Consider the following 26,386-nt stretch of genomic DNA (forward strand, 5'->3'; position numbering starts at 1 on the left):
TATACAAGTTTTGCAAATATTTCATGGATTCAGATTTAGCTTCAAGTCTTTAAGATAAAGTGAGGGCCCTCTATCATTTTAAATACAATTTCAAAAAATCTTTAAGAAAAATAGGCATTAATCCCCCACAAAACTTTTAGAAATATGTTCCATTAGCTAGTTTTTTACATCATTTACATGCAACTGTTATGGAGATGCTTTAATGCTTGGTTTTTTTCTTGATGCAGTGTTGAGCTGAGCATCAAAGGCACTATGGTATTCATGGAATTTAAACCCCTTCATTCATTCATCACTTTGAGAACCCCCTTATTCCTTTTCGGGCCACGTGGCTGTTGGAGCCTATCCCAGCATAGGTCTCACACACAGCTACAGGCAATTTGGAGTATCTCATGAACCTGTGCAGCCTGGGATTTGAACCCCCAGCCACTTAATTGAAAGATGGCTGGCTACATAGCAAAAGCTCCATTATTCCAGCGTAAACTAAAATTACATTTTGTTTGTAATTGTGTCACTCCAACAAATAGCTTGAACACATTACGCTATAAATGACAAAAGGGAAAGGTGGAAAAAAATGTCATTATTGTTGATAAATTACATTGTATAACTTTTGATAATAGGGGCTAAAAGATGCATCTGAAAATTATTTCCAGAAGTTGCTGGTAAATACATGAGAAGAGGTGTAACAGAAAGCTTTCCCAATTCCATCTTTAAAGTCTGCCTTTTCTTACAAACAAAATAATGCTTTAGTGGTTTAACTAGAAAAGAATAAAAACAGGTCAGTTCTTTGTTAGCTTTTGTGGAAACAAATGAAGGTAATTAGCACACATCCACAGAAAACAGATGAGAAAAATGAGTTTTTATTCTCTTTATCCAACGTGTTGCTAATAGAAAAGTAACATTCCCCTGATTGTGGTGTAATCTTCAATAAAAAGCCCTTTTTCTTTCAAACTGTAGAGTTGCCTTAAGGCAAAGAGTCTAATGAAAACCATGTCCAAACCAGAACCTGTCAGAAGTCTCTTTGGAAGGAAGTACAATTTGGCTCCAACACCTGAATCCAAAACAGCAGAAATCAATGAAATTGTCCATCCGATTTCACAGATTAAAGGTTAAAAAAAAAAAAAAAAAAGCCGCCTTTGAGACTTGGTTCAGTCCAAGTCGAACTGAAATACTTCCTGGTCCGTTGGGATCCCTGCAATGCTCACAGGAGGATCTTGTAGTAGTCATCCTTGTAGCTGTACAGTACAACCACAGCCACCCTGGAAGAGAAGAACATGTGCTATTTATAAACAAAAGAAAGAGAAAGAAAAAGAAAGTATTTCCAAATGGAAGATTTCAAAATTAGATCAATTCAAGTCAACCCAGAGAGTTTCCAGGGACATTGTTCTGTTTAATATGAGGAAACAACTCCACCGGGAGTCTATTTCAGGAGGACGGGAAGCTGTGATGCAACATTATAAATTGTAGAATTGTTTAATAGGATAAAAAATTTAATCAGGACGAACTGCACGCAGGTTTGCTGTCCATACATGAGCTCTTACACCAACTGAACACCAAAAGTATAACATGTGGTAACTCATATGCACATGGGATGGCATGAATACCAGCAGTTGTGTCTCAAAATAAAAGGTAACAGAAAAAATTTGATCCTGTCGCTTTAAAACAGCTGGAAAATAAAACCTAGGAAAAACCCCTTAGTCGCCTTCTCAAGAAAGAGCTTTCATTTTTAAAACAGCAAAAAAGGACTGGATGCCTAACAGGGCAGCTTTAAATGGTCACTCATAACATCAGAGCCACAATAACAGGAACGTCAGTCAAAGAGCCGTTACAGGCCCGGCATGACAAGACCAAATAAGACAGAAAGGCCTCCCTTCTCTGCTCCTCAAGAAACAGGATCAGCAGAGGATTTATATGCTCGGAGGTTACATTTTACAACTCTCTTTGAAGATCTGATTGTCACAGTCACACCTGAGAGTCAGCTCGCCTGCAGCTTTCTTTCATTATTTTTACATATTTAACCTTTTGCTCTAAAGCTTTATTTAAAAAAAAGTTCAAAGAGGAAAGAAACCAGTAGGATTGAAAGAATGAACATGTGGAGTCATATTCAAATAAATCTGTGTTCCCATAATTCATTTCTTTGCACTATTTCGTGAAGTGTAATCCAGCCTCATTATTCATCTGATTCCAAAACTGTAAATATTTTATGATAATTTGAAATAGATGAAAAACGTATATGTACATTTGTTAACACTTATTGCAACTCAAAACAGACTTTTTAAAACGCCATGAAATGTTTCAGCGTTTTATTTAAATAGATTTAATGGAAAGTGCCACACCAATCATCTTTTTACCTATTATAAAATTGTTTCCAGATGTCTATTAATTATGATTATGCCAATTTTAGCCCAAATCTAAAAACCACTGTTATTTTCTCTAACATAGTTTCAGCACCCTCTTCCTCATAGTTCTTTACTCTACTGCTAGCTTACAGCCCTTCACACCCCCAACCTAACATCCCCAAATTCCAGCTCGAATGAAAAACAAAGACATACATGAATCTAGTCGTCTACAGGTTGATGCATCAGAATGGAGCAGGGAGCTTGTGGCTTGCCCAGAGTATTTTCTACATATCAAACAATTTCCTGATTTACAAAGATTTGAATACAAAAATACACATAAATGAAATTTTGAGCCTAATTTTCTGTATACCGTATCTGTCCTCCGTCAAAATGCCACAAGAACATGCTAAAAACACAGAAACCACAATTTTCTGTCTAGGTCTGGAAGAAACCAATAAATTGTATTTTGTTTTAAGTTAACATGATAAAATTGAACTGCTGTGGCAACTCTGGCTGGTTGACTTGTTCCGTTTCCTAATTTTCAAGTGACTTTGATCACATAAAAACAATTTTCCTTTGTTACAACAAAGCTACTAAGAAAAAAGGACCTTTTTGTTATTTTGAAGTGATGGATCTCGTCGCAGATGGACTTCAGGTAGCGCTGCTTTGGGAGATGAGACAACAGGGTCTTCACGCTGCTGTTGAACTGTTCTTCGCTTTCAAACTAGAAAATAAAACGTTCAAACCTTGTAAAAAGTTAAAAGGAAGAAAAAAAATGCATATCAAACAGGAACATGAAACACAATAACCCCCAAATATCCTGGAGACATTAAATAGAAATTAACAAGAAAAGTCGCATTTTGCAGATAGCATTTAGATTAATATGATCTAAACATTTTTACACCTGTTGTGGCAGAACAGTGACGGCCTTTAGGTTTAATTGTTTTTTTGAGCCGTTTTAAAACTCAGGGTTGCCGAGAAACCCACACTGAGGGTTCAAATGCAGAACGTACCGTCATTATCGCATGTGCTGCTGCATTGGTGGGCCGTTCATTTCTGGAGTGGGGGCTCTTTGCTTATTTAACTGCAGCGGTAAGAACATTTTTCAGCTCTCTTTGGATTTCTTTGCTTTATAATTAGCCTTTGCAGGAGGAAACCTGGGACTTTTATGAGCTAAAAAGCCTTGGTCACATGTTAGGAATGTGATCATTAACACCTAAAATGTGTTTTGTTAACTGCACTGCACAGGCTGTTTTTTAGAAAGGGGAGCCAAACTGGAGTGTCCCTGGACTCTCAGGCCACTGGAAAGTGCAGCGGGAGTTCCCTTCACTTCGCTCCTCATCATGAAAGGAAGGAGACGGGATTCCCTCTTCCTGTCTAGCAGGCTGACCTCCCCAGGCTGTTCTTTCCCTTCCTCCTTCCTGACAGCCGTCACCGGTGTGCGAACATTTATTAATGTACTGTGCTTTTTACAAAGCTATAAATGAACAAACCTCCAGAGACAGGAAGTTGATCAAGATTTCCTTCTGCAAGTCAACCTGTGGAAAAAGAAAGGTAACAAAACTGAGATTATAACAGTATAAACTAAACAAAATATCAAAGATAATCACATGAAAAGCTCACGAGCGACTGTTCAAAAGTGATCAAACGCCTCCCATATTGATTCATGCAGCATTAAAGACTAGGAGGTCTCCCCAGCATTACGCTGATTCTGATAAGGTCTACGCTGCACCGCAGATGCAGTCCAGATGTGAACACATTTTAGAAATGCAATTGGAATTACCAGCAACATTAGAAGCAGGAAAATGAGGAGCCACAACTCTACAACCACAAACTAACCATCTAATAGGACATTTATTCATGTCCACGACAGCGTCTGCCTTCTGTTTTGTGTTTATGGTTCAGAAGCATCTGACCACCAGTACCAGAGCTTAGCATGGCTCCTCTCGGTTCTTAACTCCATTCTCTGATTCAACAAATAAAAGTAGACAAAAATCCTGATCCTCTGACTGAAAGGAAGATATTAACAGAAACAAACTTACTGCTAGAACCTCAATGTCATTGCTCTTGTTTTGTAAATTGGTGCTGAGATTCTGCAGTCTAGTTTGGATCTGCAAAGGCAGAAAAAAAACAAAGACATAAAGGAAGACATGAGTAACAGTTGTTCCTATGAAATAAAAACAGCTGGAAAAAAACAATCTCTGCAAAGGCTGAAAGTTTAAATAATAAACATTTTAAGGAGGAAAGCAGTGGTCTTTTAATAATGGTTGCTGTTTTTTTGCCAAAATCTAAAAACTTGTCTGTGTTGTTTTCCAGGACATAGTTTCTGCAGAGCAGCAGGAGTTGATTGGAAATTTGCTTCTGAATTATGGGCAGGACAGTTTGTGTGCGACCCCCCCCCCCCCTTCCCATCAACCATAACTGACAGCTCTCCCTTTACACTCTCTCCTGCTAACATGGCCGGTGCAACAAAAATGGGGAGCAATATTGGAGCTATCCAGCGGTACAGCTTTGAGCCAGATGCCAGCTCAGATGAGGAAAACAAAGACGTATATGGATCTATTTGTCTTCAAGTGGATGCATCAGAATGGAGTGGAGCAGGAAGCTTGTAGCCTGCAGATTGTAGCTTGTAGCCACAATACAAAAAAAAAGAAAGATGTTGTTCATTAGAAACCAGTTTGTAAGTTTCCATGAGTAAAGTAGCAAGCGGGTGTCCACATTGTCCTCCAATCAGCAGGCTTTTCCTTCTACTGCTTCCCTCTCTTGTGAGGTGAGCCCCGTTCTGACAAATCTGCTAAAAACGGTTCCAAGCATGATGCAACAACACACACAAAAAACATCTCAGCTGAAACCTGTTTGTGCGTCACAGACCTGAGTCTCATAGCGCCGTCTGGCACTTGCAGAAACCTTTTCCGGACTAATGACGTTCACGTTCATGTTGGTTGTGCTGCTGCTCCCATGAGGCTCTGAAGAGCCTGCAGAAGATTATGCAGTTGAAGGTTAGGTAACGTACAGAAGTCGATACTCTTATCTTATACTGTATGTTCTGTAAGACATTTGTGGAACAAAATGTAACATTTACACTTCTTCAGTTTTTCCTCAAAAGCAGGATAGAGAAGTCTGCTACTCACATTTGAAAAATTCCAGAGAAAGAGGTGGGTCGGCATACCTGTGCAGTTCTGGGTCGATCCTTTGGGGTTCTGAAGGCTCATGCTTTCAGTCATTTCTCTGCATTGGCAGGAGGGCAACATTAGTAAGAGGATCTCCCGGTTCCAGAGCTCTGAGCAGCGCCTACAAAAACATTTCCCTACCTGATGTTTCTCTCATCAAAGAACTTGGTCCGACATTTCTGAATGATGTGGTCCACCAAGTCCGACTCTGGAATTCGCTTCTCAGACTGTCGGTCCTTCTCGAAGGATTTCACCTGAGAGATGGAGATCACTTTAACATGTGAGTCCAGAAAGCTCTTCACAGAGCTGTGTGAAACTGCTAGGGATCTATCATGCAAAACTGCAAGGTTATTTGTGGCCTTGAACATCCAAAACATCTGAGGTGTCTGTGTTTGTCTGAGGCCAGGACTGAAAAGGCTGGATCACCTTCACATAGTTTCCTTCTTTGTCAGACACGAGGGCCAGGCATGTGATGCCTGCCAGCCTGCAGTGCTCCACCAACGTCTCCTGGGACTGAAAACACAAAGCAAAAAAACACTTCAACTGTTTGGGTCAGAAATTCACGCCAAACTGAAATCCAGTTCCTGTTGCTCTCACAATTTCGACATGAAACATGCTGGTTACTGTGGGATGAATTCTAAGAACTGGAAACCGCTTAACAGCTTTCCCCGCCTTACGCAAGTTTTACAGTGTGATTTGTTCCATGAATTAATGAAGGGTTATAAATTCACTGAACCCAAATTACATAATTTAACTGTCATAAGTCTGTATTTCCTCTGTGAGTGATCCAGTTGCAGAAAGTGAGCAGACACTGCTGAGGAAAAAAAGAACATATAAAACAAATAAAAAAAGACTTGTTCGAATCAAGAGAGGAAGGCAATGAGCCCAGATCGAAACCACAATCAGGATAGGGTAACTGAGCGCGATTGTGTCTGCAGAGTTTTTCATTTCTGGTTCATTTTGGTTTGGCTCCTGTGAGCAGCGAGGGTGTAGAACAGAGCCAGCAGTGTGCACTTTGCTGTGTCATGATGCAAACCCTCACACTTCCTCCTTTCTCCCAACTTTCCCACCGACAGATGAGGTCATGTCAAAGCTAAGCAGCGGCTTACGGGCAGATGATCAGCTGAAAGACGGAAGCATCTCTTGGGGCTCTGATCTTTCCTCCAAAGAAGTGAGGAGTGTTAACAAAAGTCTAACAGGGAGGGGGGAGATCATGGGTAAAGGAGTAGAAAGATGGTGTTGAACAAACGATCACAAAGCCCTTAGTGATGATTTGGCTTGTTTTCAGCAAGACTCAAAGCCTCCAAAATGTTTCTGTGGACTTCAGGGGGAAAAAGTGGAAAATAAATGCAGGCATTAAGCGCAGAGGTGGAAAATTAAGACAATAGAAGAAAGAAAAAAAACAGGAGGGCATTGAAATGGGCCGAGACAGGAAGCATCGCTACACAAACACAGCAAAGGTCAAACATTGCAACCAAAGCTCGGCCTTTTGGATGCTTTTATTGTGAGGAATTCCTTTGAGTTCAGGTATTCTCAAGTTTATAATTTAGAAGAATTTATTCAAGTGTATTTTATAGAGGTTGTGTGAGTGAAATGTAACCACAAACCATAGCTCAGTTACCATTTCTCATGTTGCCACGTTGAGTCTGCTGCTGAAAAAACAAGCCTTTTCCCAACAACGGAAATCCAGCTTGAGCTTACAGCAGGAGCAGAAGCATGTGGGCAGTGTGTGATCAGGAAGTCACCTGCTTAACACAAAAGCTTCTACTGTCAGAGATATAGAAAATGTCGGATTCAGGGGGAAACCCAATTTGAGCAGATCCTGACTGAAACTCTTCATCGTGTTTGATAAACCTGAACTCAGATTCTCTGTCATATTTCCTTAAACCGACGTAAAACAGTCAAGGAGAAACTAAAGAAGCAAACAAATGTATCTAGCAAAAACGAATTTAAGACGTTTACTAGAGTATCAAATTATTTTTTAAAAATGTGTTAAAAAATGAAGCAATACTTTTTAGTCAAAAATAGAAGTTAATAAATAGGCAAATTGTACAATGAATAGCCCCTGTGCTGTCCTATGGGGTCCAGATGCCCCGACCCTTACATCGACGTGTTCTCCCTACCATGACAAAGGAGGATAAAGGTGAAAAGGATTTCATGTAATCCATGGACACCAGTGAAGATCACAAATCATTGAAGAAAAAAGGTTCAGAGCACTGTCTAGTGGGTCTCGATGACCCAACTCCCAATGTCAAAGTGACTAGGATAGCACAAGGGTAGTTGAATTGAGACAGATCTCATTTATAAAAGCCTGCATACACATACTTGTGATTGTGCTTTTTTAACTACATAACAAAATAGTGAACTAAAAAGAACCTCAAAGCAGATTCTGCTTAATCTACTAGATATAAGAATTTCAGTTGTCTCTTAATAGAAAAATCCTATCAACTCTAAAATTTCATACATCAAGACAAAATGGCAGGGAATAAAAGTACTTTTACATTTTACAGCTTAGAGAAAAAAGATTTGACAAAGGAAGTGTGTTGCATCATTTAATTGATTCGATTGTTTTAAACAGAACTTTATATACAAGAAAGTGTCACTTTTTAACACTGTCATGAATGTTCAAAATTACAAACTGAACGAAGGGCTTCAAATTCATGGAAAAAACCATGAAACTCCAGCTACTGATGAAAATGTTAAACAACTGCATTTATGAAGCTGCTTCCTATGGTATTTCCAATAGTTTAGCAGTTTTCCATGCGCTGTTTATTCTTGTTTATTTCCCTTTTTGTGCAATTTGTAATAGTTTTGTTCCTCTGGTTTGTAACTAAAGTGGTCAGCAATGCAACAGCAAAAGAAGGGAACAAATACATCAGTATTTCAAGATAAGTCAAGGACAGAAAAAGCAGAAGAAACTACCTGAAAATTTTTGAAAAACATGCTGACCTGTGAGAAATCGTAGGTGATGTCTGCAGAGACGCCGCTGCTCCACAATTTCTGGACGACATTAATAGCTCTGCACATGGAAGAGTGTCCTACTGGTACCACTAGTGCATCACAAGAGCTCACCATTACCTGACATAAAGAAAAACAGACAAAAAACATTCAGCAACATAAAAATAATAGCAATAAATTAATCAAACTGTCTGGATTCAAAACATAGAAATTGACTCCATGCAGTTAATAGCTGCAGTGATCATAGTCATTAAAAAGTTGCTAAAAGTAGCCGTGTGGCGGCGGACGGCTGCAAAGAGCCGTTATTAAATATGAAACTAAGCCTGCTGCGCCTTCATTACAGTAATCAGGACAGTCAGGTCTGTAAGAGTGTCTGTCTCACTGGCTCCTCCATGCTGGCTATGGCTGCACAGACTTTGTCCAGAGCCACACTGCCCCCCACGGCATTCGGCACTGGGATCGTCGAAGTCGGACTTCGGAATTCCAGAATCTATGTGGAAAGCAAAACAGGATATAGTAATGAAATGTTACAATACAGGAAAGCTTGTTAGAGAATAAAAGATTCAAACATACCAGGTGGTCATAGCGTCCTCCAGCAGCCACTATATCTGGGACAGTTCGCTTCCGCTTCCTGATGAAAGCCACAAACTGGAAAATGACTCCAGAGTGGTGCTGCACCTTGTAGACCAGGCCCAAATTAACCACCACCTAATGAGAAGAAAACACCTGCATTGAGAAGGAAGCCTGTAAAATCACCTCATTTTCATTTGTCTGTGCAGAGACTCACCCTCAGTTTCACGCCCAGTCTGCGCAGAAGCAAAATCAGCTCCTCCAGGTCCTTCAGCCCCTGCTTGGCGAGCTGGGTGACGGCCGTCTTCTGTTTGGTGAGCAACGCCAGCAGCGGTGCCAGTTCCTGCAGGCTGCCCTTCTGTTCTATGTACTTGTAGAGCGTTTGCAGCTGAAAAGGGAAGCCAAACTGTTATGACTGAGCATGTGTGAAATTAAAATATGTGCATGAACCAGGAGGACGCTTACGCTGCTGCTCGATAGCGAAAAATTACAGAACTTTGCCTCCACCTCACGTTTAGTCAGTTTTTCATTCTGAGTCAAAAACAAAGAGATTAAAGATCACCTCTATGTTTACTGATACAATCCCATCAATAAAGAACAGCACTGACCATGGCGTCGCAGAGAATGTTGGAGGCCTGGCTTAGTTTGTCCTCTGGGACGCCGCTGTAAAGCAGGATGGCCTTCAACAAGCTGGTGTGATTCAGATAGATGTTATAGTTCCTTTCCTGCAGGCACAAACACACCTTTAACCCACTCAGCTGCAATTACAGTCAATACCAAATGGCACCACCGCGCAATAAAGAGTCTGCGAATAACAACCACTATGTCCAGCTGCCCTCTCATTCTGTCCTGGACGTACTCTTAAAAGCTCTCAGACAAACAGCAGGGCAGAGGAGAAGATCAGAAACGGGATCTATAAAAGGGATAACCCAGGGCCCGGGCTCAAGGTTGACTGGGTTCGGGGTGGATGACTGACGCAGCGCAGGGATGAATGTTGACAGGAAATGGACTGCACCAGGAGGGAGGGAAGTAACCGGACAAAGCTTGGCATAACAGATTTACAACATAAACAATAAATACAGTGTAAATCAGCGAGGCTTGCCAACACTTTGGTATGTTAAGAATTCAGATAGGAAGTACAGGCGGGCGGCGGGGGGGTTGGAACAGAAAAACAACAAAAGGTCAAGTTTTGCTGATGGCAATCGGATGACAAGCTGTTCAGAAGGAAGCTGCAGCACAAACACGGAGCTTGGAAAGCATGCGCCGTCTCACCTGCAACGCTGAGAATTCCTGAATTATTTCCGAGATGGTGTAAATAATTTCTGCGTCAGGCAGCAAGCTGTTGGTGACGGGCGTGACAATGTCGAAGGCGCACTCCACGAGCTCCCGGGGGTGTGCACGGTCCAGCTTCCTTGGGCGGAACACACGCTCGATGCTGTACCTTTTAATAAACAGGAAGCAGAAAGCGGTTGGCAATCAAAGGGCAGTGGTCCTGATGATCATTCGTTTCTGACACTCACAGATGCTAATATAATCACATTGTGACTTGTTCTTTCCAGAGTTGCATGTAAACAGCAAATTTTAGTGATTATAAACACTTTAGAAACTTTACCTCTTCAGGTGAGCTATATTATTGCGGGCCACAAATCTCGCAAACGCCATCTACAGAGAAGGCAGAGGGGAAGTATTGGGCATTTTTAATGACAGTGAAGTCGGTGCATACCGGTCTGTAATCAATCACAGACTGGAAACAACCATTTAGTCCTCAGGGTTTCCTGAGGCCTAAGGATCTCGAGGCGGCTGCTGATTGCAGCCTCACACTGTGAAGTGTTTGCATTTGCTGATGCAAACAGATGAGTGATTAGTGCTGGTGTGGACGTGCGTGTGTGTAATGAACTCACTCGAAGGTCATAGGGCAGTGTGACCAGCATGCCGCTGTGGTCCATGAAGCAGGCGAGCTCACTGCCGTCGTACAACTTCCTGTTTCTGGGCAGAAGCAGAGGAGTCTGGAGGCGCACGGCACCTGGAGACAAACATCAGCCGTCAATAGAACATCTCCATGAAGATCCTTCCACCCACAGCTGCATGCGAGCTGATATAAACAAGCACAGCTGCACGCCATCAGGAAAACGGGGAAAAAAGGCAACACCATTGCAGAAATCTGCACTCCTAACAGTGAGTGTATTGTTTGGGGCAGAAGCTGGAGCACCTGAAGCAGGCTTACGGAGAGACGGCAGCGCGAGGACAGTAAACAAAGACTCTTGTTCGTGCATACTGAACGCGGCAGTGTGCTCACCGTGCTTCTTAAAGATCCTGGTGATGGTTTCGTACACATGCTGCTGCAATTTGGCAGTGTTAACGCTGAAGTTGCCCTGAAGGGAAAGCAAACAAACAGCCTTTGTGAGGGATCATTAAAAGCATGAAAAAGGGCACCGTACTCTCTTGTAGAGCTTAATGGAGAAAGATGTTTGCGTGCCTATAGTGACATCTGCAGGTTGAGATTAGAAAAAGATCAGAGTTCCGGACTTTTTTGTGCTATTCATTGTTGATCTGGACATGCTAAAAACAGAGAAAAAAGTACACAAAATCAAAAAGGTCACTGGTATATTTTAAAGGTTGTGCATCACCTTGTGCAGATCTATATCATAGGTATAATCCATTACTGGTGAGGCGTTCTGGGCAAAAAGCTGGCCCACCATGGTGCGGTAGGCTTTGCCGTTGATGTTAGCCATGGTGTGCTGCAGGACCTCATGCAGTTCCGACTCCTCCATCTGAGGAGGTGGCAGGAGTTCGCTCTTGAGCAGCTCCTGCGCGGTGGGCCGAAGGGCTGGGTCGTGTTTTAGAAGCCACTCGATCACCTTTCTCTGAAAGACAGAAAGGAAAACTGCAGCTATGCTACTTTAATACACAATAAATTAAAAAAGCTGCAATCACTCTCACCTGTGTTCCCTGATTATACGCTGGAAAATCTTCTGGGAGGGAGATGGGTTCCTGCAGGGTTCAAAGAGACTGTAGCTTAAAAGGATTCAGATCCAGGACATGTTTGAAGCTCCAATTGTCTGCCTGACCTACCACTCGCAGCTTGCCAAGGACAGAAATCCGCTCTGCGCCAGTGGTCATCGGCCTGTAGGACATCTCAAACAGGATGATGCCCAGGCTAAACAGGTCCACTTTCTGCAAAATGATAAATAGGAGGCGCTAAGGAGTGAAGTAGACACGCTGTGGTAAACTTGTAGGAGATAAATTTACCTGGTTGTAAGTGGCTTTGGTGTTTCCCTGAACCTCTGGACTAACATAAAGGGCTGTGCCCACCATCCCTGTCATGTTTCCTGAACAGTGATGCAAAAGGTATTTAAAGGGCCAGACGAGTGACTGTCATTCAGCTGCCACAGGTTTTGAAACTCAGAGCTGTATGTCTGTCTGGTATTTTCAGTACCTGTTGGGTCCGGTTTAAGAACGGCAGCAGAGCCACTGTCTTCCAGCTCAAACTTCCCTGCAGCCTGAGAGAAAAAAATAAAAAATAAAAAACCTAAAAATTTAGAGTTACAATAAAGTTTTACAAAAACACTAAGCTGGGCTAAAGTTTTTAAACTTTGTACCACATTAGCAGGATGATCTGTAGCTAAGCCAAAGTCTCCAATTTTCACGTGGTCCTGGGAGTCCAGGAAGATGTTGACTGGCTTCAGATCTCTGTGGATCATGCCCTACAAGAAAAATAATCACAATACTGAGGCACAAGGCTTCAAATTATTGTCCAAGCTCATCTGGATATTCATGAATGAAGTCTAAACCTGCTCATGGATGTAAGCAAGGCCATCCAGGATTTCTCTGAAGAGTCTCCAGAGTCGGTTCTGGTCCAAGTGCAAACTTTGATCGATTGTGTCTCTTAAAGTGCTTTTTTCACAGTATTCCATCTACCGGGGAAACAGAAGTCTGTTAAAAACACAGCAGAGATGCCAAGTGGTAAATGTGAATGGAGAACAGGAGGCTCACCTGTATGTACAAGTAATGCGCTATGGACAGCTGCCGATCGGAGTCTAAGCTCTCCGTCGTGTCGGTCGCCGGCCTTTCGCTCTTCTCAGCCTGGAGGAAAAAAAAACCAAGTCGGCTCTTGGATGAGTCACGATCTGACAAAGTGAATGAGGATGAGGTGAAAATGTTCAAACCTGGGACATCTCATCAGCACTTTCATCGCCATTATCGAAGATGATGTCGCTCCTTGAGTCGCTGTCTGAAGGCCTAAATAGAAAACAAGTTTAAGGAGTTTGAGCTCTTCCAAAACACGAGTCTTAGTTCAGGCTGGGGGAAAAAAACCTACAAAAAAGATGCTCCAAATACATCTTCATCATCTTCATCTTCGTCTTCATCACTTGACTGATGTCCGCTGCACTTCGCGCTGGAGGATTTCTCAATGGAGGTGGACCACTCCACAGAGCTGGACAGGGCAGGAGGCGGCGCCATGTCCTCCACGTTGTCTGGCAGACCCAGTTCATTCATGCGCTGAGGTGATGCTCTGCTCTTTGGATGTTGGTCAGCTGGGCTCTGCGCTTCTGAGCTGTCCGAGTTGCTCGGGATGCCTGTGGAGGGCAGCTCGTGGCGCTCAATCCACGCATTGTAATAGCGGACAATGTTCTCGTGGTTCAGGCGCGACAGCAGCGTGACCTCGCCTTTGATCCGCCTGAATTGCTTACTAGCTGGATTGACCTGGATGCGCTTCACTGCATAATAACAGCCATCAAGTTTGTTTTGGACCTGCGCAGAAAAGATGACCAGCGGAGCAAAACTTCAATGTAAACATATGTAAACAAAAAAAAATCTGAATTACAAAAACAGTGTAGTTCACCTTAATGACAGCACCAAAGGCACCTTTACCAAGGAGCTGCAACTCCTCAAACTCGTTGAAGTAACGGGAAAATTGTCTCTGCAACCCTGAGCTGAAGGGAGAATTGAGGATGTGGTTTTGTGGGATGACGGTTGATGCAAAGTCCTCCGCTAGATCTGAAACAGAACAAAAAACAGATTTGTATATTTACAAAAGAAAATATGTAGAGCTGGACTGTTCCTTGATCGCTTAGTTTCTGTCTTTTACTGGCTTATGAACATTTTCCCATTTTTATTCACTAAAGCATTTTGTTATGTTAAAAATTTAATCGTGTTTAAAAGGACGAGGTAGACTTGAAGTAAAGTCATTTTAGTTTAAAACAGTCGCGGTGCAAAAGAGATTTGACTTTTTTTAATGGCACTATTTTCAACATTTGTCAGAATGATATTCAAGTTTGAAAGATGCTTTATTATGTCAAGCACTTTGTGTTTAAAAATGCTTTATAAATAAAGTTTAATTGAATTTGGTTACATTTTGCACGGGCCAAAAACTTGATGTTTGGACAAAAGCTGGAGAAAAAATCTAAAGCATGTGCCAAAAATGTTTCCTTTCAGCTTTGTCATACCTGGTCATAAATGATTTATCACATCATTTGCGTTAAAATTGTATGGCTTCTACCTTCTGGGCTGGTTTCCTGGTAGTGCAGGAGGTTTTTAGGTAACGGAGGTTTGAGGAAGGAATGGTCCAAGAGCTGCTGAGTCGTCCAGCGTTCAGCATCATTCAGACAAACGCATCTGAAAGAGAACGAAGATCACAGTCCGTGTTTGATTTTTGCATTTAGTCCTTTTTATATGTCTTGCTAAATTCATATTTAATATGATAATAAATTATAGTTGGAGGAGGGGCTAAATTCATATTGAGATACGAAATATTTAATAAACCTATCACAAATACATTTTAATTTTTTTTATTTATATCACTTTTCTAAAATGCAAAACTGACACCAAAAAAAAGCACAAATAGGTGTTGGCAGGATCTATGTCTTGTCCTGGAATTCTGATTTGGATTTAAAGCAGATAAACACATAAATCAATGTTTTGTCTTTTGTTTTTCCTCTTTTTTTCTTGTTAGAAGAAAATTAAAAATGCTGCAGCTGGTTTGAGTTTTTCTGTTTTAGTAAAGAAAACACAAATGCAGCAATAGGCCTGTACAATAAATTTACGATTTATCATGCAGCCCTATTGCTGCATTGGTGTGAAACTGATAAGTTTTGCAATACGCATTTTACAAAAGTCGCCAAAGATTGCAAAATAATTTAACCTTAAATGTGCTAAAACCAGCTTGAAGTATTAAATGAATCAAACTAATTCCTTTATGCATTTGACCAATCGGATGGACTCCTTTATGGTAGATGTTCTCTTCCTATGTAGACAAGACTCATTTGGATTATAATTTAAGTTATGTTGACACTTTTTTTTATAATTAATCTGTTAAAGTGAAATGGAAATGATGTATTTAGTTGTTTTTCTCATTTGTTCATGTATCGCAAATTATATCGTCATCGCGATATTGATCACCAATATCGTAAATCGTGAGTTATCCTCATATAGTGCAGCCTTACTCCGATAACCTAATAATGAAAAAAGATTATAAAGAACATCAGTTGACTTTCAATCTTTTTACATTTGCTTTAAAGTCCTAATCAAAACAGGACTGTGAAATTTTACCAGCCTTTTGTAGTGCAACATTTTTATGAATGTTTTTGCATCTGCTAAAGTTGGATTTTATTTTTTTTGTTTTGCACCTATCTATATATTTTTAAGTTGTAAATGTCCTTAAGAGACAATAACACATTTTTATATAAATCGTTTTACTGTAACTAGCTTTACCGCAGAGTAAAAATGCAGTGAGACTCCCTTTTCATGCATACTTGTGTAAAAAATCCTGGAAATCAGCAGGCAAGCTCGCCGGCACCGTCACTGGATACTCCATCACTTCTTTGCCCTGACTCAGAGCCAGCAGCATCAGCCCCAAGTTCCACACATCCCCCTTCTTGCCGGTTTTTGTTGGCATGACCACGCCCTCAGAGAAACGAACGTGGGCTTGCTCAAAAATGTCTTCCTTGCAGATGTCGGAGAACCGTTTCGATAAGCTGTAATCTGTCAAGCGAACGGTGCCCTCGGAGTCCACCAGCACGCTGGAGGCCCCCAGATGCTTGTGGACAACGGAGTTGGTGTGGAGGTAGTCAAGGGCAGACAGCAGCTGTGCCGCGTAGTGGCAGAGTTTGTCCAGAAGGACCGGGGAGTCAGCACCTAAACTTTGATTCAAGCTGGTTCCTGGCACATGCTCCACCAGCAGATGAACGGTGAGGCAGTCTTCCTTCTCAATGGAGCTCAGCGCCATGTAGTGAACCAAGTTTTGGTGACTGAGACGCAGGAGGGAGTTAAACTCATTTTCTGCTGCATGGATCTGTAAAGTTTTCAGACAAAAGCAGAAGCATGTCAAAGCTTCAGGAGAATTTGTTATAGAGGCTTTGAGTAGCAACGAAGCACACGTTTCTGCTCTAAAGACACAATTCCACATACAAATTTCCAACATTTTCCTCTCTACTTGCCTGCTTCTTACAGTTCTCTATCTTTCCTTTTTCTTGGCTGGTGAAGAACTTGCCCATCTTCTTGCTCCAGCGCAACGACCACTCATAGAGGACGGAAAACTCTCCAGAGTTGGCTTCAAAAGCGCAGTAAACGCTACGACCAAGGCGCTGGCTTTCACCTGTCAGGAGCATGGACGTCAGCTTCTCTGTGGTGGCTTCAGCAGCAAACCCGCAGCACTGACGGCTCTCACCCAAACATTTGCCTTTGTGGACGACGAGCTCTCCTAAAGTGTTGCTGTGAAAGTGCAGAAGCTCCTGTGGGCGGAGCCCGTCGTCGTTTACTGTGTCGCGTCTGGTAGGATAAAACACAAGAATTACAGGGTTAAAGCAGAAACAATACCTTAGACCCACTGAGATTTAGAGAAACCTCAGTGGGTTTCTAATAGTTTATCTCCATTAGACTATTAGATTAAAAAAGTGGGGTTGGTAAACCCCTCCTCTTAAGGGTTAGTAAAGTTAGTAACACAAAATAATAAAAAAAAAAAAATTCATAAAAAAAGATTGAATACTTAAAAAAATATTAGCAATTAAAAAACTACTCTGTATTTTGTAAATAACTACTTACAAAAGCGCCTTGGAAAACAAATTAAAATTTGATCATTTTTATCATTTTCTAGACATATTTAAAAAAATGAAAATGAATTTGGAAAAAATCTTTTATGACTTTAATACTTTTTTAGTCCTCTTATTATTTGATATATAACATAATTAAAAAGTTGAGTATGATCAATAAATTGTTTGGTTTTTTGCCTCCTTTTTTCATGTCATTTATAAAAAACAATAAGTAAGCGTTTAAAGGCTCTTTTGCTTCAAATACTTGTTTTCCACTAACGAAGATGCTCAGATTGCGGATCTTGTACCTGTGGCGTGAACTTGAGGTTGTTCGTCGCTGGTTCCCAGCAGCTGCCTTGGCTTCAGTTAGTTCAGCAGCAGTTCCACCTGAACTGGGTGGACTTTTTCCTAACACAGACACCGACTCTATGCTCTCAAGACGCTCCTGTGGTTAGGAAATTGTTGAAAGGTAGAACAGGTCAATACACTGCAGCTGTTCTTCCACTTTTCCTAGTAGATTATATAGAATACATTTGCTCTGGTTTCACGGTTTTTCTACCAGGATCACGGGACATTTTATAGCCTGAGGGAGTTTCTGCAACAGCTTTGTTAATACACATCTGTATATTTGAATGAATGAGCAGAACAGGCTGATATGATCAATGATGAAGTGTTTCGATCTCCCCTCTGAATAATCTCCAAGAAGAACACCTGTTTGGCAATTTCCTTTCTTCTCTTCTCCTCTCGCTTCTCCTCTTCTCTTTTTTGGATTACAGCCATGATTTCCTTTTCCTAAAAGAAAGAATCCACAGAAAGTTTCATTTAGAGATTGAGCACAGAAGACTATTCTACCCCTCCCCTCCATCCTGACCATCTCCTCCTCTTTCTGGCGCTGCCGGTCCATCCTCTGCTGCTCCTCCAGGGCCTGTTTCTCCTGCTGCCTCCGCTGGTTTTTTAGCATCTCCTCGTGGAAGGAGCGCGATGGAGGTTTGTTGTGCTTGCTCAAAAACCCCTGGACATGGTCTGCGAGCTCGTAAATCATCACCTGAGAGCAAGTAGATCCATTACCAAAATAATGAACAATAATTTGTGCAAAAGTGTTATCAAGATGCATTCCAGGGCATCCTCACCTCCCCACATCGTACTGCTGCCAGCTTAGTGAGTTCATCCTGGAGGTTCTGCAGTTTTTCGTTTGAGAGACCTTTGGCGTTCTTCAGTTCCAGCTCTGGAGGCCTGATGATAGCAATAGCAGCAAAAAAAAAAAAGAAACGTTTAAAACTGCAATCTAGATATTTGATTTGAATTACTCTAAAACCATAGCCTATTTCTGCCAAAATATTTGAAATCCCTGCACCATTTGCATCCACATTCCTTCCAAATTCTCTTATATTTCATTTGTCATTTGAAAATTTCTGTAAATGTTTTATTTTTTTTAAATCATCTGAGGTGTAATCATCAGAACACAGTGGATTCATGGATATTCTTTGTATAATGTTCATATTTATTAGATTTATACTTAATAAACCTATTTTTATTTACGTTTAAAAATAAATAAAATAAAAAGCATACGTCTGAATTGCACTAAAAGTGAGTAAATTCAAACATATATGACTAGAAAACATGGAAAAATGTCTATTAAAGAGATTTACACACAGACAGTCTTAAACTCTGATTTAAACATGCTCAACAAACATCCAATCTTACAACTTTAATTCACTGAAGAATGTATCTAATTTTTTTCCTATATCAGGTTTTTTTACGTGTAAATAAAATTTTAAACAAAATCTACAGCATTCAAGTCTACTTTAAAACTAAAAGGAAAATATGTTTATGGTCCACATTCAATTTATTACTTAGGAAAATTCTTTATTGTGTGCAGCTGCATCCTGGATGCAAATAAGACTTTTTGTTTTTAAAGTTGCAGTAATGATATTTTATGTACGTCTCAAAAACCGAGAATGTAGTGAGAAAGTTCAATATTTATCAGTCATTTCAAAAAGTGAAACTTGAACTTTATTGTACTTTTTTAAATTAACAAATAATTGCTATCATTTCAGATTTTAATATAATCTAGCCACAGGGGTTGCAAGCCAGTAACTTCTGTGCCGGTCCCAAGCCCGGATAAATAGAGAGGGTTGCGTCAGGAAGGGCATCCGGCGTAAAAATTGCCAAAATAACCATGCGAATCATCCACACTTTAGACATACCGGATCGGTCGAGGCCCGGGTTAACAACGACCGCCACCGATGCTGTTAACCTACAGGGTGTCGGTGGAAATTTGACTACTGTTGGTGGAAGAAAGAGGGGAGGCAGAAGGGTCCGTGGCCAGAGAGAGAAGGGAAAAGGCAGGAACATAGGTTTGAGAATAGGGACTCTTAACGTTGGCACAATGACAGGGAAAGGCAGAGAGCTGGCAGACATGATGGAGAGAAGGAAGGTAGATGTACTGTGTGTGCAGGAGACAAGGTGGAAGGGCAGCAAGGCACGTAGTATTGGAGGAGGATACAAACTGTTCTATCATGGTGTTGATAGGAAGAGAAACGGGGTAGGAGTGATTCTGAAGGGGGAGTTTGTAAACAGTGTTCTAGAGGTGAAAAGAGTCTCAGACAGGATGATGAGCCTAAAGTTAGAAATTGAAGGGGTGATGGTGAATGTAGTCAGTGGGTATGCGCCACAGGTTGGCTGTGAGTTAGAAGTGAAGGAGAGATTCTGGAGTGAGTTGGATGAGGTCATAGAGAGTTTTCCCAGAGGAGAGAGAGTTGTTATTGGAGCAGACTTTAATGGGCATGTTGGTGAGGGCAACAGAGGTGATGAGGAGGTGATGGGCAGGTTTGGTGTGAAGGAAAGGAATCTGGAGGGACAGATGGTGGTGGACTTTGCGAAGAGGATGGAAATGGCTGTAGTCAACACTTACTTCCAGAAGAGAGAGGAACATAGAGTGACATACAGAAGTGGAGGTAGGAGTACTCAGGTGGACTACATCCTATGTAGACGAGGTCATTTGAGAGAGGTTAATGACTGCAAAGTGGTGGTAGGAGAGAGTGTAGCCAGACAGCACCGCATGGTGGTGTGTAAAATGACTCTGGAGGTCAGGAAGAAGAAGAGAGGGAAAACAGAAAAGAAGACCAAGTGGTGGAAGCTACAGAATGAAGAAACTTGTGAGGAATTTAGGCAGAAGTTGAGGCAGGTCCTGGGTGGTCAGGATGAGCTTCCAGAGGACTGGGAAACTACAGCAGAGATTATCAGGGAAACAGGTAGGAAGGTGCTAGGTGTGTCATCTGGAAAGAGGAAAGACGGTAAAGAGACTTGGTGGTGGAATGAGGAAGTACAGGAATGCGTCCAGAAGAAGAGGTTGGCTAAAAGGAAGTGGGATGTAGAAAGGACTGAGGAAGGTAGACAGGAGTACAAGGAAGCGCAGCGTAGAGTGAAGAGAGAGGTGGCAAAGGCCAAACAGAAAGCTTACGATGAGCTATATGACAGGTTAGACACAAAGGAAGAAGAGAAGGACTTGTACAGGCTAGCCAGACAGAGAGACAGAGATGGGAAGGACGTGCAACAGATAAGGGTGATTAAGGACAGAGAGGGAAAGGTGCTAACAACCCAAGAGAGTGTACAGAAAAGATGGAAGGAGTATTTTGAGGAGCTGATGAACGAAGAAAATGACAGGGAAAGAAGGGAGGAAGATGTGGTTGTTGTGGAGCAGGAAGTAGCAGAGATTGGAAAGGATGAGGTTAGGAAGGCTCTGAAAAGGATGAAGAGCGGAAAGGCCGTCGGTCCTGATGACGTACCGCTCACGAACCCCAGGGTGTTGGTGTTCCACACGAACCCGCAGTTGTGCACCGCGTGATACCTCACGGTGTCCACCTTTCCGCTGCACGCGTCCTTGCCCACCACGTCGCTCTCCAAGACGCTGGTGTCCAGCAGGTTCTTGAACGTGTTGGGTATCACGCTGGACTCCTTGTCCAGGGCCTTTAGGTTTTTCTCGTGGGTGATGTGAGCGTCGTCTATCATCACCACGCAAGCTTTCCTCTGTTGCTTGTACTTGAAAGCTTGCGGGGTGAAGGACGTGAGCGTCTCTATGCAGCCCTTCACCTGCCTGAACTGGCAGTTCAGCACGTTGTTGGCGTAGCTCTTGCCCTCCCCGGGCCCGGTGACGTTGAACAGCATGATCCGTTCGATCGTGTACCTGGGCGCGGTGTTGGTCACCACGTAGTTGAAGGTGGTGGAGGCCTGAAATAGCCTGCCCACCTGGAGGCTGTCAGAGAACATGTAGCGCACCAGCGCGTGGTCGTAGACCTTCACCGGGTTCAGCGAGCGCGGGTCCTCGGCGTAGTCGTCGTAGTAGTCCTCAGCCGGGAACTCCAGGCACAGCTCCTCGTGTATGTCGGGGAGAGCGCGGCCGAGAGACAGGCGCGAGTTGAGCATCCCTTCTCCCATCAGGTCCCGGAGCCCCGCGTACAGCGCGTCGGCGTGCGAGGAACGGCGCTTCGCGAGGATGTCGAAGACCATGTTGGCTATGCTCTCGAAGTGCCTGTGTCCTCCGTATTTCGTCTTCATGTCCTTGCTCAGGCGTTCGAGTTTTCCCAGGTGAGGGTACAGGTGCGCAAAGTAATGGTTGTAGTCGCACCTGCTCACGGAGAAGGGGTGCTGCTCGCACACGTTGTAGAAGCACGCGTACGCAGTCTGACAGTCTTCCCGGCACCTCCTCCCTCGACGATCCTGGTCGACGGCCGGGCCGGGCCGGGGGCAGGGGCAGTGGCAGCGGCCGCCCGTCAACAGCCGAGCGAGGTGCCGGGTCCTGCGGTTGGCCCTGATCTCTCGCAGCGCTCTCGAGATGCGAGGCTTCGTCACCGGCATGTGCCTGTGGAGCATGGAGTTCAGGAAGGCGTCGGGTTTGTCCCTGTCTATAAGCCTTTCGATCGAGTACCTAAACACCAGGAGCCTACCCACGCAGACTTGGGGCGCTGTCCCGCCCGCGAGGGCTCGCGTGAAGGCTCTCACCTCCTCCAAGAATCTTGCGTTGTTTGGGATGCTCGAGCTGTACCTCTGCACCACTTTGTGCCTTCTCCAGTTGTCCTCTGCGAGCCTCGAGACCAGGCGCTCGAAGAGTTCCTTGCCTTGGTCCCGACTCTCGGTGTCCGTGATCCTCCCTATCGCCTCGGCCAGGGACTTCAGCGTCAGACCGGTGATCGCCTCGGGCAGCGCGGTCGTCTGCTTTCCGCCCTGGCAGGCGGGCACGTACATCGAGCCCTGCAGTTCCTTGACCTTTTTCCGATCTATCTTGTCGGGGTTCAGCGTATCGCTGCGAATGTCTAACCACTCGAACGCAGGGTTCAGTTCTCCCTTGGGGTCTCTCATGACGATCATAGCGTTGTTCAGCGACACAGCTTTCTGCCTGACGAGCTGAAGTCTCATGAAGGCGTTGTAGGCCTCCTCTCCAAGCTCGTAGTCGATGGCGGTCCAGTCGTGTGGCTCCTCGTCGCCGTCATCGCCCTCGTCAGGCTCGCTGTCCACACTGGTGTCGGAATGCTCGTCTCCGCTCGCCCCGGGACTGCGGAACACGCTCGCGTCCGCCTCCACGAAACGCAGTAGACCACCGCCGTAAACGCACTCGGCCGGGTCGCCGTCCTCGCGACCGCGACGTTTACCCGACTCGCGTCCAGCGGCCACAAAGCTAGAAATTCCGGGAGAGTCGCCCCCGTTCATGTCCAACACGAAACAGAAAAGCCTTCCGTGCGCAAAGTCCTCCCTGACGGGGGCCGACATGCTCGAAAAGTCCGGGTCCTCCAAGGTCAACTGGAGGACTTGTCCTTTGCAGCAATAGGTGAGGTAGAGGAGCAGCTGCACCAAAGACCTTTCGCAGGGCGGCAGAGCCCGAAAAGCCAGCTCGACCGTCTCGTCGTCGTGCAGCATTTCGGTGTCCAACGCGAGGAACAGAGCTCTCCTGTCGGTGGGGAGTTCCACCATTCGCACCACGGCGGTGTTAGATTCCCTGTGGGGCAACGCCGCTCGCTCCTTCTGCGGGGCCTTTTTGTCAGACTCCATGCTCGTGGTGTGCGCGAACCTGCTGCCAACACTACATCTGGATCTGCGTGTGGCTCACTCACTCACGAGCTCATCGGTAGGCTGGCCAAGTGAGCAGTCTGACTTCAACTGAGGCGGTGGGAAACGCTCAGAGTCTGGAGGCAGGGCATCCCCGGCAGATTTTGCTGTGGGTTGGACACTTTCAGAGGCAGCCTCTGGCTCACTCACTCACGAGCTCATCGGTAGGCTGGCCAAGTGAACAGTCTGACTTCAACTGAGGCGGTGGGAAACGCTCAGAGTCTGGAGGCACGGCATCCCCGTCAGTTTTTTGCTGTGGGTTGGACACTTTCAGAGGCGGCCTCTGGCTCACTCACTCACGAGCTCATCGGTAGGCTGGCCAAGTGAACAGTCTGACTTCAACTGAGGCGGTGGGAAACGCTCAGAGTCTGGAGGCAGGGCATCCCCGTCAGTTTTTTGCTGTGGGTTGGACACTTTCAGAGGCGCCCACAGCCAGCCTCTTTTCGATCAGATTTTGCTGTGGGTTGGACACTTTCAGAGGCGGCTTCTTCCTAAGCCTGGAAGAAGGTGGAGATCTGTGAGCAGCAGTATGGTTTCATGCCCCGTAAGAGCACCACTGATGCCATTTTTGCTTTGAGAATGTTGATGGAAAAGTACAGAGAAGGTCAGAAGGAGCTGCATTGTGTGTTCGTAGATTTAGAGAAGGCGTATGACAGGGTGCCGAGGGAGGAGCTGTGGTACTGTATGAGGTCGTCTGGAGTGGCAGAGAAGTATGTCAGAGTAGTTCAGGACATGTATGAGAGAAGTATGACGGTGGTGAGATGTGCTGTAGGTCAGACAGAGGAGTTCAAGGTGGAAGTGGGACTACACCAAGGATCAGCTTTGAGTCCTTTTTTGTTTGCTATGCTGATGGACAGGCTGACAGACGAGGTAAGACAGGAATCTCCCTGGACAATGATGTTTGCGGATGACATTGTAATTTGCAGTGAGAGTAGAGAGCAGGTGGAGGAACAGCTAGAGAGGTGGAGGTTTGCTCTGGAAAGAAGAGGTATGAAGGTCAGTCGTAGTAAGACAGAATACATGTGTCTGAACGAGAGGGATCAAGGTAGAAGCGTTAGGTTACAGGGGACTGAGGTGAAGAAGGTGCAGGAGTTTAAGTACTTGGGGTCAACAGTTCAGTGTGATGGGGATTGTGGAAAAGAGGTGAAGAGGCGAGTGCAGGCAGGTTGGAGCGGGTGGAGGAAAGTGTCAGGAGTGTTGTGTGACAGAAAAGTGCCAGCAAGACTCAAAGGAAAGGTGTACAAGACAGTGGTGAGACCAGCTCTGCTCTATGGGTTAGAGACGGTAGCAGTGAGACAGAGACAAGAGGCTGAGATGGAGGTAGCAGAGATGAAGATGTTGAGGTTCTCCTTAGGAGTGACCAGGTTAGACAGGATAAGGAACGAGTACATCAGAGGGACGGCCCATGTTGCCTGTGTTAGCGACAAAGTCAGAGAAGCCAGACTGAGATGGTTTGGACATGTTCAGAGGAGGGATAGTGGATATATTGGTAGAAGGATGTTGGAGATGGAGCTGCCTGGCCGGAGGGCAAGAGGACGGCCAAAGAGGAGATATATGGATGTCTTAACAGAGGACATGAAGTTGGCTAACGTTAGGGTAGAAGATGTTCATGATAGAGTGAGGTGGAAAAGGATGATTCGCTGTGGCGACCCCTGATGGGAAAAGCCGAAAGAGAAAGAAGATTTCAGATTTTAATATAACAATTAAAAAATATATTTTGAGGAATTGAATTATTAAGGACTAACACTCAAAACATAAAACTGTATGAAATAAATATGTGGTTTTTCTTTTTTTAAATGGAAAAAACTTTATGAAACTTCTTTTGCAGAAATTTATCAAAAAACTTTCGAGTTGTTTAGAGGGAAATTATTAGGGGGGTCTATAGAGGGTTGCTGAATCTTTCAAAATAAAAGCCCCTCATTCTGGAATGCAGGACCTATTATCATTAAAGGATGAATTAAGAAGCACATTTGTTTCAGATGGACTATATATTAATCAGACAGTCACCATTTCCCACAAAAACTCGCGTGTCATCACAGATCAGTACTTACACGTCCGGGTAAGTGGGGACACATTTCACCTGCAGGTCCACGGTCACGTAGCATTCCTGGCCATTGTTTAACCCGTTGGGCCGCAGACAGAGATAGACCTCGGGAGGCCTTTTAACCTACATGAGATGAAGTTAGGGGTATAAATACCACTCTTACTAGTACATCACAATCAAACTTCCCCCCCCCACCACCACCACCCATGATGCACACACTGCAAACAAGCTTCCACCTTCCAGGGGTCTTTGCTCCGAAGATCATGGAAATCCTCCCCAAATATAGACGCAAGGGCCTCTAATTCGTTTTCCTGCTGCACCGCGTAGTCGTCTGTCTGACTGTCCTGACTACTCATGCTTCTCGGCTACATACATGGCAGCTCCACGGTCGTGTCTCATTCAGCAGCAGTCAGAGGAGGAAGAAGAGCGGAGCCGCTCGCTTCACGTCTTCTCCTGCAGGCGAACGCACCTCTCCTCGACGTCCATTTGCAAACTCACACTGTGAAGGTTATAATAACAATCCGGAACAACTTTTAGATGAATATATCTACTTTTTCTCCCCCGAGGCTCTCAAATGAAACTAACTAGGCTACATTTTGCGCGTGGCTGTTGCAAGAGCAGACTGTTGTGTCGCATGTGAAACGTCATCATGTTTTTGCAGGACCTGCCTCTAGGGGGCAGTCGTTGTTTCTTTATTTTTTAAAAACTTTATTTGTAAACAACATAAACAGTGAAAATGTGAATACCAAAAAGAAAGTAATAAAGAATTAAATAATATTAAATTAAATTAAATTAAATTATTCATTTTTTTGAATGAATGAATGAATTAACAAATTAAATTAAATTAAATTAAATTAAATTAAATTAAATTAAATTAAATTAAATTAAATTAAATTAAATTAAATTAAATTAATAAAACAAACAAAAAAAACGTATAGCCCTTATATACAACCAAAGTACAGAAACACCACATAACCAAATGAATAAAAATACAATGAGCTACAGGATTTATTTACATAAAAAAGTACCTTTTAAAAATAGGTTTAAAAATGGCTGGAATTTGTTTTTTTTTTTCGTTGTTTTGATGATATTATCATTTTGCATTATTTCATGAAAATGTGTTCAAAATTAGGTTTGGACTTTGACCATGTCCTTTAATAAATGTGAAAATTCCTCCAA

The 26,386-nt window shown here is 43.5% G+C and overlaps 1 protein-coding gene across 3 annotated transcripts; it reads right to left on the reverse strand.

The window, feature by feature from the left end:
- Nucleotides 1–841: 841 nt before the first annotated feature.
- Nucleotides 842–25,878, reverse strand: eif2ak4 (eukaryotic translation initiation factor 2 alpha kinase 4). Of its 3 annotated transcripts, none has more exons than XR_013653206.1 (39): nucleotides 25,444–25,878; nucleotides 25,215–25,330; nucleotides 18,192–18,294; nucleotides 17,933–18,106; nucleotides 17,773–17,853; nucleotides 17,370–17,506; nucleotides 16,701–16,801; nucleotides 16,471–16,628; nucleotides 15,787–16,325; nucleotides 14,535–14,650; nucleotides 13,878–14,032; nucleotides 13,353–13,786; nucleotides 13,201–13,273; nucleotides 13,028–13,117; nucleotides 12,826–12,948; nucleotides 12,634–12,738; nucleotides 12,471–12,534; nucleotides 12,284–12,363; nucleotides 12,107–12,208; nucleotides 11,975–12,025; nucleotides 11,662–11,898; nucleotides 11,331–11,406; nucleotides 10,936–11,057; nucleotides 10,647–10,696; nucleotides 10,307–10,475; nucleotides 9,643–9,759; nucleotides 9,500–9,565; nucleotides 9,252–9,422; nucleotides 9,038–9,172; nucleotides 8,847–8,954; nucleotides 8,456–8,584; nucleotides 5,933–6,019; nucleotides 5,648–5,760; nucleotides 5,506–5,564; nucleotides 5,208–5,311; nucleotides 4,379–4,447; nucleotides 3,830–3,874; nucleotides 2,945–3,082; nucleotides 842–1,256 (listed from the first exon to the last, which is right to left on the reverse strand). XR_013653206.1 is itself a non-coding variant. In XM_023951832.2 (39 exons), exons 1-39 carry the CDS (start codon nucleotides 25,561–25,563, stop codon nucleotides 1,199–1,201), a joined length of 4,953 nt encoding a protein of 1,650 aa, XP_023807600.1. In that variant the 5' UTR covers nucleotides 25,564–25,878; the 3' UTR covers nucleotides 842–1,198. The 3 variants fall into 3 exon arrangements, 2 of the variants coding, with proteins under 2 accessions (XP_023807600.1, XP_078797049.1); XM_023951832.2 differs by having other exon boundaries at nucleotides 2,945–3,060; XM_078940923.1 differs by lacking the exon at nucleotides 25,444–25,878 and adding an exon at nucleotides 19,269–19,346 and having other exon boundaries at nucleotides 2,945–3,060.
- Between the last annotated feature and the right edge of the window lie 508 nt (nucleotides 25,879–26,386).

The sequence above is a fragment of the Oryzias latipes genome, chromosome 22 (assembly GCF_053564925.1).
Source record: "Oryzias latipes strain Hd-rR chromosome 22, Olatipes_Hd-rR_3.1".
Classification (NCBI taxonomy): Eukaryota; Metazoa; Chordata; class Actinopteri; order Beloniformes; family Adrianichthyidae; genus Oryzias; species Oryzias latipes.

What these genes read in the sequence shown, in the direction of transcription:
- eif2ak4 (XM_023951832.2), bottom strand. Translation starts at nt 25,563, where the DNA reads ATGAGTAGTCAGGACAGTCAGACAGACGACTACGCGGTGCAGCAGGAA. An exon ending in CAGGATCTTTAAGAAGCACG is followed by an intron (nt 11,058 to 11,330) that starts GTGAGCACACTG and finishes GTTTGTCTCCAG; the next exon opens with GTGCCGTGCGCCTCCAGACT. An exon ending in ACATTCTCTGCGACGCCATG is followed by an intron (nt 9,566 to 9,642) that starts GTCAGTGCTGTT and finishes TTTTTGACTCAG; the next exon opens with AATGAAAAACTGACTAAACG.